Raw genomic sequence first — 12,487 nt, 5'->3', positions numbered from 1 at the left:
GTTGTGGAAGACAACGTGAACGTAAAACGCGAAGGACTGCCCAATCAGTACAGGGTGACGAACCAGCGAGCACTCGTAGGCCCAAACCGGAAATGAAACGCGTGCATCCTCTCATCGTCATGTGCTCGCTACTCTTTAGACGACCGTCCTTTCCGTTCGACGCCATTTTGATGAAACAGCGACGAGAGTGGCCGCGACTGTTGCCGTGTTTCGCCGCCGTGTGTTTTTTGTGAGGACATTTTCTTTTTATCTTTTCCGTTTTTACCATTTTTTCTTTGTGGTTTTGTTTTCGTGCCGAGGAGGTGAAGAAGGACAACCCGATGGACCCGCAGAGCGTTTCGGGGCGAATGGAGGCCTCCCGGTAGCCATAGCTTGTTAGCTCGGCGCCATTGTTTTTCTCCGCTAGGCTTTCCCTGCGTGTACTATAAGTTGTCATCTCAGCTAAGGGGCGTTGTTAGCGTCGACCTAAATCCCGTGGACTCGTTCTGTGGACTCTTTTATGGACATGGACTGTTTTATGAAGAACTGAGGGTGGGGGACCCCCGTCCCCAACCAAGCACTGGCCGGACTGCGCTTAGCTGCAACATTAGCTGCTAACGTAGCGGCCTTCCCTTGCGTTCCTCTCCTGCCGCGCGCACGGACTGCTGGTGGCGGACGTGAGCGCCGTCCAGAACGTCGCTCTCTCGGTAGAAGCGAGCTTCGGACTATTTTGAGGCCTCTTTGCTTGGATTTTTGGGCCGTTGCTTGTGTATATCGCTTTGGTTTTGGACTCGAGAGGACTTGACTAAAAGGCACATGGCGCCGTCGTTTGGCGCGCCGACCTTTTATCCCTTGCGTTGGGATTAATCGAGGACTCTGCGTCATTGACTAGCCCTCCAGTTTTTTTTTTCTTCTTCTTCTTCATTTTTTGGGCCGGTGAAGCCCATTTTGCCGCATTAAAAAGTTTCCAGGTTTGCCTTCCTGTGATTTGAGTGTTGACGCTGTTTATTTTTTTGTTTGGTTGGTTTGGTCATCCGAAGCCCGTGTCTCCCTCCCTCCCTCCCTCCATTGTCCCCGATCCTAAACCTCCTTTCTCCCCTAACCCTTGTTGTGATAAAAGAAAAGTGTGGCAAGAATGTCGTGTGTTCACTACAAGTTCTCCTCCAAACTGGACTACAACACGGTCACGTTCGACGGGCTGCACATCACCCTAAATGAGCTGAAGCGGCAGATCATGTCCAGGGAGCGCCTCAAGGCCACAGACTGCGACCTGCAGATCACCAACGCGCAGACGCGAGAAGGTGAGCGAGCCAGCGCCCAGCCCTGCGAGCGCCCAGCCCACGTCACTTGCATTGCGCTCACGTAATATTCACCCATTTGAAGGTAGTTCCAACAAATGAGTCGGTGGTTTTAGTCACAGTAGGAAATTGTCCATTTTGGCACCCGTGCGGTTATAGAAATGTCTGTCTTTTCCTTGCATCCATTTTTTTCCTTCCATCTGCCTTTTTTACGACTCTAGAATACACGGACGACGAAGCGCACATCCCCAAGCATTCGTCGGTGATTGTCCGCAGAACGCCGATTGGCGGCGTCAAACCCGCTGGCAGGACGTTCATAGTGTATGTGTCGCCTTTTGGTTGTTTTGATCGCTCCACGTGATGCTAATCAAGGCTGTTGTAACTTAGCGATGCCTCATATGTTGTTTCCCCAGAGATCGTTCTGACACGTCTGCGGCGGGATCGTCAAGACCCGTATGTAACCAAACCAACCCGAAAAAAAGCAAACACACCCCAAAAGCAACACTCACTGATCCCCTTGCCTCTCCCGCCCGCCCGCCTGCCTTCCTGATGACCTTGTGTCACTTGCACCGTGCCGTGTGCATTTTGTGTCCATGTGCTGGGTGGGGTGGGGCGGGGAGGGTTAGGCTTAGCCGATGTACGCCAAAGCGCTTGAATTGTTTATTGTTTACAATTTGGAGCATCACTTTTCTAATGTTGTACTGTCTTTGCTAGCTTCAAAGTGCCGGTGCACTTCTCTGACCTGTGTTTCACATTGAAATGGCTTTTGTTAGCCCGCTTCCGTTCGGGCAAACCTTTGTGTCACATCATGTTAATGCCACATGATAACCGTATTGTGTTTTCTGTGAAAATATGAAGCCGGCAAGGGGTGGGAGCCGTTGAACGTCTTTAATGACTGACTCATTGCTGACTGGCTGAACGGGGCATGCGGAATTCACCGATTCTTTTGATAGAATTTTTTTTTTTTTCTGCAGCTTGGAAAAGTTTACCATGCCGCACATGGAATCCATTCTTTGAATGTCACTCGGTCACATTTGTCAGCTGTTTTCTCATGTACAAGATGGCTCTCTGCCTTGTTTCATGGACTGCGCACGCACACACACACACACACACACATCCCGCTCACTTGCCCGCCCTCCCTCCCTCCCTCCCTCCCTCTCTTTCCAGGCTTGCCATCTTTTCAGACTAGTGTAGGGAGCTAAACCGTAGTTTCCTCCCCCCCCCGCCCCCTGGGCTGCGTGGTTGCTGGTGTGGTTGTCCTGTAAGCTGCAGAAGCCTGTCAATAAAGGTTTTCAAGTGACTTGTCAGAGTCGCTTTTGCACCACATTCCCTGTGTGTTCCCTCCGCAGATGGAGGGCGGCAGGCTCCTTTTTGTTTCTCTTTGAAAGTGGTCTCGCGCATGGAAATTGCCCCATTTGCGTGCTGGCGTTAGACCACGCTAAGGCTAGCGTGAGCGTTCAAACGTTGCCAACGCTGAAAGCGGTCATTGTTGCGGTGGCGGCACATCTCATTTTGGCTCGTGTTCTGCGTCGAGTCGTACTTTTGAAACGCTCCGTTACGAATTGGCTTTGCGCCGCGCATGCCCATGTCAAGTTCTAGTTCGGAACATGGGGAGACAAAAACAAAATCAAAACGAATGCCGTGAAGCTTAACGAGGGTGGATTGGATTTAGTACCTGCCGCGACATTTCCCTTTTGTGGCTCTAGGAACGCGTCCGCTTGCAACTTTGAGGGAGCGGCGTTCCACAACGCGAGCTCGTCTTGTAACACCTTGAATGTCTTGTATTCTGATTCTCCCGCAGACCGACTCGTCACCGTCTATGTCGCTCGCGCAGCTCACCAAGGTATTGTCGCCCGCTTCTTCGGCACCACTGTTCGCCAAAGGCTTTGGCCCGCTGATAACGTGCACGTCGCTTGCCCCCTTTTATCTTTTGCTTGTTGTCGTCGTAGACGGCCAACCTGGTTGACGCCAACGCATCCGAGGAGGACAAGATTAAAGCCATGATGACGCAGTCCAACCACGAATACGACCCTATTCAGTGAGCATCCTGGCCCGCTTGCGGTGCACGTGCAGATGGCGCAGATGGCGCAGATGGCGCAGTTGCTTTGAACGTGGCCATTCTTCTCCCGCTTTGCCGTAGTTACTCCAAGAAGGCCGTCGGACCTCCGCCGGCTCACTACCTCTGTTTCCGGTGTGGAAAGACGGGTCACTATATTCGGCAGTGCCCCTTGCTCCTGGTAACGGCCGCGTTGACTTCAGTAGACGTTTAGTGTGCTTCAGGTGATGGCATTTGTTTTTTTTGGGGGGGGGGTCAGGTCCAGGATAAGAGCATGGAGGGTCCCAAGCAGGTGCGAACCAGCAAGGGGATTCCCCAGAGCTTCATGGTGAAGGCCGAGCCCGGCGCCAAAGGAGCCATGCTGACCAGCACGGGCGAATACGCCATACCGGCCATCGACGCGTACGCCCCGCCGCCTGCCTCCGGTCGCCCCGAGCGGCCTCGAGTCTCTGGTGCCTTTTCTGGCCCTTGACGGCAAAATGTGCCTTTGAACGCAGGGAGGCGTACGCGCAGGGCAAGAAGGAGCGTCCGCCGTTTGTCGCGCACGAGCGCTCCTCCTCCGAGGACGATTCGGACCCCATCCCGGACGAGCTGCTGTGTCCCATCTGCAATGATCTGATGACGGACGCCGTGGTCATCCCTTGCTGCGGGAACAGCTACTGTGACGAATGTGAGGCGCCCGCCATGGGCCAAATTGAGAGCCGGCCGTTGGGCGAGATTGGACTCCAAAGCCCGTCGGTTGTTTTGTTTGCGCCCAGGTATCCGCACGACCTTGCTGGACTCTGACGAGCACGTCTGCTTCACGTGCAAACAATCGGACGTTTCGCCCGACAACCTCATTGCCAACAAGTTCCTTCGACAGGTCACCTTTGCTCAGCTTAAAGCGGGACGCCGTCCGTCCTTTTGCGCGTGGAGTAAATTGCCTGCTTTTGCCGCGTAGGCGGTGAACAACTTCAAGAACGAGACGGGCTACACCAAACGCGGGCGCAAGCAAATCCAGCCCTCGGCCCCTCCTCCCCCGCGTCCTCACCTCCTCAACAGGCCTCTCCCGTCCAGGCAGCGGGACCCTCTGATCGCCAACATCTCCCACCCGCCGCAGGCGAGCGCGACAGTCCGTCGGCCTCAGACGCCGCTGCTTCCCGCCCCTACGCCTTCGCCGCCTCCCCGAGCCGACGTGAGCGAGGAAAGGAAAGCCGCCTCGCCGGTTGGGCCGCCCGTCGCGGGCCGCGCTTCTCCTCGTGTCTCTGGGAGCCAGGACGAGCCGCCGCCGCCAGGGTGAGTTCTCAACAGAGCGGACGCCGATAGCAAGCAAACAACGCACGCGCTCAATTGCTCTGCTTTTGTAGCGAGGCAGAGCCGCCGCCGCCGCTGCCGTCCCTGCCTCTCGTGAAGCCCAGCCTGACCAAAAGCACAGAGAGCAGGTCACAGGTAGGTCGGTCGGTCTGGCAGGCAGTTGTTTTTGGGATGGATGGATGGATGGATGGATGGATGGATGGATGGATGGATGGATGGATGGATGGATGGATGGATGGATGGATGGATGGATGGATGGATGGATGGATGGATGGATGGATGGATGGATGGAGTCCAGCCTAAAGAAAGCGCTTGCTTTTTTTTTTTTTTTTTCTCTCGTCTTTTGACTAGGCTTACAACTTGCCTCTCCTGGGTGCGGCGCCATCCTCCAGGCCGCCACCTCATCTTTCAGGTAACTGGCCCCTTTTCTTGTCATTCTGGCCAAAGGCTAGGATGGCTCAGTTTGTGTTGTCTTTTAGGCCCACATTCCCGCCCCCAGCAGCCTCACAGGGACCGAGGCGGAAGACACTGGGAAAGGTGAGCACAAAACCATTGAGTCTTGCTGGGAATTGAGAAGAGACGGGAAATGGATGTCCATTTTCAAATTGCCATGTTTATGATTGTTTTGGAAATCATTTGGTACCTTTTGTAGGTCGTACAGAAGCAGAGGGGAGCCCCCGTCGGGCCACCTCCCGACGGCCCAACTCCCTCTGGCGGCCCCGCCCCTCTACGTGTCGCCCTCCCTGTACCCGCCCCCGCCGCAGCCCTACCCGCCTCTGTACTCGGCCGCTCCCGGCCTCCTCCCGCCGCCGCCGCCCATGGGCTACCAGCCTCAGCCCGTGTACGGGCCGCCGGGGGTCAACCCTCCCTGGGGAGCCCCCGGCGGCCAGCCCCCTCTGCTCCCCCTGCCCTCCGCCCTCACTCAGCCGCCTCTCTCCAAAGAAGATTTCTACAGACAGCGCCACCACCGACAAGACAAGTGAGTACACCGCAAAAAACGTCCTCAATTTGAAACGCTGGCTCCCCTTGTGTTTAACAAATGGAACCTTTTCATTTGGCAGCATTACGTCTAAGCTGGATGAGTTCACAAAGGACTTCCACAAAGAGCTGATGAAGTACCGAAACGCACCAAAGAGGCAGAGACCTTCGTATTCCAGGTGAGTGAGTGAGCTGCTTTTGCCATTGCTGCTACAACCTTGGCTGGCGCTGATCTCTCTTTCTCTCTCTCTCTCTCTCTCTCTCTCCCCCTCTCGCCCAGGTCCCGATCGTACAGTCGCTCTCCGTTCAGCCGCTCTTACACTCGCTCTCGCTCCAGGTCCAGATCGAGGTCTTACTCGTACACGCCGAGCCGATCCCGCTCGCGTTCGCGCTCCCACGGCCGAGCGTATCCCCGCTCGCCTTACTCCCGACGCAACGGACGCAGCTACGGACGCTCTCGTTCCAGATCCAGGTCTCGCTCCAGGTCCTACGGGTTCCGGCGCTCCGGTTCGCCGCCCTCGTTCCGCACCGCCGCTTGGGAGGGAGCGGAAGGCGCGCCGCCCTTCCGCTCCAGGTCTCACTCGCGCTCTCCGGGCGCTTTCCGCAACCGCAGCCCCGCTGGTCGAAAAGTACCGCCGCGGGGCGACTTGGCGGCGGCAGCGGCGGCGGCGCCGCCTTATGAGCTGAAGCCTCTCAGCCCCGGCACTCACGAACACTGGGAGCGGGATAGCTACCGGCAGTGGGAGCGCGAGTACCGAGAATGGTACAACAAATATTATAAAGATTACGAGAACCAACACCAGCCCATCTATCACAGGGGCCGCAGTAGCAGGGAAAGGGATCGGGATCGAGAAAGGGATAGGGAAAGGGAGCGCGATAGGGTGCGGGAAAGGGAGCGAGTGCGAGTGTCCCCGCTCCATCGGGAGTACTCCCCCCAAGGCGGCAGAACCAGAAGAGGTCGAGATGACAAAGTTGCGCCCGCTCACAATCCGCCGTCCTCGTCGTCAACGACAAAGAGCGGTGGCGGCGGCAAGCTCCTCAAGACCAAGAAAGTCAAAAAGAGGAAAGCCGGAGAGGACGGCGAGCAATCGCACAATTCTGTGGACAGGGGTGACGCCACGCCTGTCAGAGACGAACCCATGGATGACATCCTGTCGCCAAACAAGACGCCCCCCGTCTCTTCCAAGCCCGCGTCGTCCGCGGCCGGCTCCAAGGCTCCGACCGGCTCAAAGAGCGCCGTCGCCGCGGCAACCTCCAAGCCCTCACTCAAGTCGGCGGCCAAGAGCGACAAGGCCAAGAAGGAGAAGGGGGCTCAGAAGATAAAGACCAAAGCCAAGACGGATGCTTCCAAAGTCAAAAGCGACAAAGTCAAGAAGAAGACCAGCGATGGTGTGATGAGCAAAAAGAAAGAGGCCTCATCCGCAACACCGGCTGCTCCTGCCGCCGCTCCTGCTCCTGCTGCAGCCCCAAAAACATCAAAGACCACCAAAGCCAAACCCGAAGAGTCCCACAACTCCAGCGTGCTGCCTAAAAAGGAAAAGTCCAAAGTTGTTTCTGTAAGACCGCCGCTCTTAAAGACACCCCCACTCTTCTCCCAAGGCCTGCCTCTGCCGCATCCGGCTCTCCACCCTAACGACAACCGAGGGCGAAGAGACCCCCCCTCGCACGGCGGTGGCGGGCTCATCCCCCTGCCTCACCAAGCCCTCCCCTACCTCCACCGCCCTCCCCCACGCTTGGGTGAGGAGGGCCGCTCCCTACTCGGGTCTCCGCCTGGAAAACTCCGCAGACTGGATGGAGCCGGGATCGGAGCGGAGGTCTTCTCGCACCCGCACGACGCTCATCAGTCGGGACTACAGAGGTTCTCGCACCCGGCCGACAGACCCGGGCTTCTTCCCGTGCTGGTGGGCCGTGAGATTGTCTGGGCGGACAAAGACCGAGGCGCCATCAGGCCTCTCATGGACTTGCCGGTGGGTCACATGGCCCGAGAAGCGGCGGCACCGTCGCCGCTCCGGTTTGTTTCAGCCCGCCGTGCGGATCGCCATGTGAGCGCTGTGTTTGTTTTCCAGGTCAAGCCGGTGACCCAGAGAAGCGTCCCTCTCAACCTTGGAAAAAAAGACAATCCCGCCGTCTCGGACAGACCGTCGGCGGGCACCGAGAAGACCGCCGCGGACCCGGATGCCGAGAAACCTGCCGAAGGACCGGACGTAAAGGAGCGCTTGTCGTCTTCTGACGGGGCGCTCTCCAGAGAAAAAGCTGGCGGCGACAAGCCCTCGCTCTCCGACAAAGACTCTGACCGGAGCTCGGGAGTCGACAGAGAGCGGGACAGTAACAGCAGAATGGACAGAGAGCGGGAGAGAGGTTCTGAACGAGGGCGGGAAAAAGGCTCGCGGTCGGAACGAGAGCGGGAAAAAGCCACGGCGTCGGACAGAGATCAGGAAAAAGCTTCGGGCTCCGACAGGGATCGGGAAAAAGCCTCGGGCTCCGACAGGGACCGGGAAAAAGCCTCGGGCTCCGACAGAGATCGGGAACGGGGTTCCGACAGAGACAGAGAGCGGGAAAAGGCTTCGGATCGAGAGCGGGAAAAGGCTCCCGACAGAGATCGGGCTAAGGCTTTCGACCGAGACCGAGAAAAGGCTTCTGACCGGGATCGCGCCAAGGCGTCCAGTTCAGACCGGGATCGCGCCAAGGCGTCCAGTTCAGACCGCGATCGCGCCAAGGCGTCCAGTTCAGACCGGGATCGCGTCAAGGCGGCAAGTTCAGACCGGGATCGCGCCAAGGCGGCAAATTCAGACCGGGATCGCGCCAAGGCGGCAAGTTCAGACCGTTCGGACCGAGATCGCGCAAAAGCCTCGGACAGGGATAGAGAGAAGGCCTCCGGTTCTGATAGGGATCGAGAAAAAGCGTCGGGATCTGAACGAGATCGGACTCTGGCTTCAGAGAAAGAGCGCGACAAAGCCTCGGGATCCAGCTCAAAGAAGGTGTCCGCCGTGAAGGAGGCCGGTGAAAAGTCGCAGAAGACGGAGCGCAAAAACTCCGCAAGCGCTGGCTCAAGCGCTGGCGGAAGAGCCGTCTGCTTGGACAAAATGACCATAGCGGAGAAATCGGCCATCGGCAAGAAGCAGGGACACGACCAAGAGAAGACCGCCCCTTCCTCCGCCGACAAAGCTGCCAGATCGGACCGGTGCGTATTGCAAAGGCGCCTGCGCTTGCTTTGTCAAACGCCCTTTGACCCTTCTATTGGCCTTCCCAGGAGTGCTTCCAAGGAGAGGACGGCCAAGAGCGCTGCCGCCGCCACCGCCGGGAGAAAAGCAGATGCCGCTCCCAAAGATGGTGAGGATGGATGGACAGACGGACGGACGGATGCTTTTTAATTTGATTTTGACTTGGTTGGCTGATGTGAATTGATTGTCTGGTGCCTTCGCAGGGAAAGAGGGAGAGACCAAAACGGTGAGGACCAAGCCCAGGATCAGTCGCAAGGTCTTATCCACTAGTCAGCCTGCCAGGTGAGCGAGCGCTCCATGCCTTCGACAGTATTTTTCAAAGGGTTGACTGAATTTCCTTCCTTGTTCCTCCTCACAGGTCCGCTCAGGAGCCCAAGCTGGATTCTGAGCAAAAAGAGGGCGAGAAGAAGAGCGACTCTGTGGCAACTTTGGAGCAGGTGACGCCGGCTGGCCCCCAAAGCGCCGGGGAGCAGCAGCTCCTGGTTCAGGCACCTCCTCGCTCCAAGTGGGAGCGAGAGGACGACGAGGAGGAGGAAGAGGGACGGGCGGCGCCAACGGTAGTGGCTCCTCAAGTCACCCCCAAAGAGCCGTCGCCCGTTCCCCACAAGACGGAGCTGCTCCAAACTGATAAGAAGGTCGCGCTCAAGGAGGAGAAGAAGAGGACGCCCAAGGACGAGAGCAAAGGTGGCAAAGTCAAGCCCGCCCGAGAGGAGAGGGAGAGGAAGGCGGCGGCGGCGGGCCAAAGGACACCCAAAGCCGAGGGAAGGGAGGCCAAGGAGGAGAAGAACCCCAGCGGCCCGGAGCCCAAGAGACAGCGGCTGTGTTCGGACCTGGCCCGCGAGACGGACGAGGCCGCCTTCGTGCCTGACTACAGCGAGGGCGACGACGCCTCCGACAGCAGCCCCTCCGGCGACCGCAGCGACTCGCCCTCCTCCTCCGCCGCCGGTGGAGACAAGAAGAAGAAAAAGAAACACAAGAAGCACAAAAAGCACAAGAAGCACAAGAAGCACAAAGTGGCTGACAAGGACAAGGACAAGGAGGGCGGCGAGCACAAGCAGAAACACAAGAAGAAGAAACACAAGAAGAGTAAAGACAAGGACGCGGAGGAAGGCCACGCCGAGCAGGAGCGGCCCAAGAGCCCCGCCGGAACCGACAGCGTCAAAGCTTGACACGGCCGCCCGCCGCTTTGAATGTGAAAGCAAAAACGAGGACACCGAGGAAGCCAACAAAAAAACCAACAACAAAAAAGCAGCCGAACAAAAGACAGGCTTGAAGGGCCGACGACCTCCAAACTTGAGTGCTGCAGCTCCAAAAGAGGAAGGAGGACAAACAACAAAGCTGCTGTGGCAGAGGAGCGAGAGAGCCCAAAGGCTGGACCCAGCACGCCGCCGCTGGGTAAATAAATCCCTTCGCTCAGGGACGCAAGCTTTCAGCGCTCGCATGGCAGGCAGCAGCCATGCAGCAGCCATGCAGCAGCCATGCAGCAGCCGTGCAGCAGCCATGCAGCAGCCATGCTGCCCTGCCCTGCCCTGGCCGTAAAGACGCACTTTGACGGCTTCTCGGACGTTTCAGGACAAGGTCCAAATTCATGCGGCCACTCTGCAATGTATCTCAGCGGGGTTCCTTCCGCGTTGGCGTTCCTGTCGTGTTTTGGTTGCGTTGCACTTAAAACACCAAACTGTTTGTAGGCTCCGGAAGGAGAAGAACTCTTCCATCCACCACTTCTTGTGCAATCAGGCTACACTGGATGCCCCCCCCCCCAAAAAAAAACCACGTTTAGTGGCGTTGAGGCGTGTCATTGTTTTTTCCAGTCTGATTTTCACTCGACGGAAATTGAGGATTCTTACTGATGACTTGTTGCAGTTTGTTGATTTTGTTTTGTTTTTTATTAAAAGGTGTTGCCCCTGGAAAGCCCTTGTTCTTGTTTTGATTTAACATTCAATGTAAGCGTATTAAACTCGATACAAAAGAGATGGAGCAGTGCGCTGGGCGAACGTGCATGTTTGGTCGTGGAGAGCCGCCGTCCGTCCGTCCATCCCAAGTGCAACAACACACCAGATTCCAAAACTGGCTGATGATTGGAATCTGGCCTTTTGCCCAAGGAGCACGGGTCTCTCTCTGTCACTCTGTCACTGTCACTCCCCAAAAGTGCGGCCCCTGCAGGACGACGAGTGCGCGAGGTGAGTCGAGTGAGTCTTGCTCATCGGTCAAAAGATGCTCGTCAAGCATATTCCACCACGTAAGTCTTGTGCTTGAACTACAAAAGGTGGCTTCACGAGATTTCAATTTGATTGCCGGACGCTTCGCCCGGTCCTATATTTCCGGAATGATTGGGACCACTTTGTCGACGTAAAAAAAAAAAAAAAAGTTGCTCTACCCCATGTGTAGTAAATCCAAAAAGTTGGCCACAGCGCGGCGCTGTGAGCCTTCGCGTCAACTGATCAAGCTACGAAAGGTGGCGGTGAAAGGGCCGAGCACGAGCAGATGGCTTTCCTTTCTTTCCCTTTCCTCTTCCAACAACAGTCGGATTAGTGGCCACGTTCAACATCCACGTATGAAAGGTCACGGACACGGCAGACATTCATCTATGAGTTTAACCCCTGCACAGATGATCATCCATTATTCCAGTCATTCTGTGGCATTCGGAGGATTGACGGCCGTGCCTATGTCCGTGTGTGCGTGTGTTTTTCGTCAGGGTGACATCACTTCCCGTCGTCTAGGCCAAAGGTTGCTAAGCAACTTGGCCCTCTGCCAGAAATGATGCCAACAGAGGATGAACCATTAAAAAAAAAAAAAAGATAATATCAGGCAATGAAAATATAATGTCAAAGTGTAAATGCGGCCGGCACGTGCAGAGGAGGCGGGCGGGCGGGCGGGGGAACCTTGTGTGCGTGCTCCATTGAACGCTTTGTGTGGCGAACCCGGTCCACTTAAGGCGTGTATTGGTATGACTCGGATGGACTCCGTGGCAATCCCGCCGACTGATCAGCGTGTATCGATTCAATAGCCACAATGACCCGCAGCCTTTGTGTTTCTCCGTCCCAGCGGCGTGAAACGAGACACTTTGCGGCCATGCGCCCGCTGGTTGCCATGGAAACCCACCCATGTGGGGAGACGGGGGGCGTTAATAATGTTTGGCCTAGATACTCATCCTCGACCGACCGGCAGCACGGGGGGGTGTTATTGTGTAAAACGACGTCTGAACACGGCGCGGTGACAGCAACGCAGTGAAAAATGCATGAACCAAGTCCGCGGAAGCAAAACGAAAGAGACTCGCGAGTTCACGGAACACACGAGCGCGCGCGCGCGCGCGTCACGCTGGAAGGAGGCGATGGTGAGATCATCGTCATCAGTTGTCGGAAGCGTACCTCTGAGGATTACGTAACGTGGCCGGATGGCCTTCCTCCGATATTCGAGCGAGTCAACCTCAGCTGTTGCTAACCAAACCAACAGCACTTTTATTTGCCGGGAGTTCCTTGAACGCTTTGTCAGCAGTCCGCGGGTTTGTGTGCGCTGCGCATCGACGTAAACGCAAAAGGCCAACTTTTTCTTCTCTGCCAATGACAATAAAGATCATCATCAATCGCTCGATCATCAACCGAGGTCACTTTGAATGAACACGAGCGTTTGGCGAGCGTGACCGTCGCTGCAGAACCACGTGG

General features: G+C 56.7%; 1 protein-coding gene across 1 annotated transcript; it reads left to right on the top strand.

The window, feature by feature from the left end:
• Positions 1–129: 129 nt before the first annotated feature.
• Positions 130–10,736, top strand: LOC125968981 (E3 ubiquitin-protein ligase RBBP6). The gene is made up of 20 exons (XM_049720585.2): positions 130–1,280; positions 1,499–1,598; positions 1,691–1,730; positions 3,079–3,120; positions 3,227–3,315; positions 3,418–3,514; positions 3,593–3,735; positions 3,831–4,003; positions 4,092–4,195; positions 4,274–4,608; positions 4,680–4,761; positions 4,978–5,038; positions 5,106–5,163; positions 5,279–5,605; positions 5,688–5,783; positions 5,885–7,571; positions 7,671–8,785; positions 8,855–8,934; positions 9,029–9,107; positions 9,184–10,736. The coding sequence occupies exons 1-20, from the start codon at positions 1,115–1,117 to the stop codon at positions 9,992–9,994; spliced, it is 5,685 nt and encodes a 1,894-aa protein (XP_049576542.1). The 5' UTR covers positions 130–1,114; the 3' UTR covers positions 9,995–10,736.
• The last annotated feature ends 1,751 nt before the right edge of the window (positions 10,737–12,487 follow it).

The sequence above is a fragment of the Syngnathus scovelli genome, chromosome 5 (genome assembly GCF_024217435.2).
Source record: "Syngnathus scovelli strain Florida chromosome 5, RoL_Ssco_1.2, whole genome shotgun sequence".
Lineage (NCBI taxonomy): Eukaryota > Metazoa > Chordata > Actinopteri > Syngnathiformes > Syngnathidae > Syngnathus > Syngnathus scovelli.
The sequence above is the reverse complement of the archived record's forward strand: the minus strand, read 5'-3'. Positions and strand labels throughout refer to the sequence as shown.

Excerpts from the sequence above, each read along its gene's own strand:
- LOC125968981 (XM_049720585.2), top strand. The coding sequence starts at position 1,115 with ATGTCGTGTGTTCACTACAAGTTCTCCTCCAAACTGGACTACAACACG. Across the intron at positions 1,281-1,498 it reads CAACGCGCAGACGCGAGAAG|AATACACGGACGACGAAGCG; the intron begins GTGAGCGAGCCA and ends TTACGACTCTAG. Across the intron at positions 5,039-5,105 it reads GCCGCCACCTCATCTTTCAG|GCCCACATTCCCGCCCCCAG; the intron begins GTAACTGGCCCC and ends GTTGTCTTTTAG.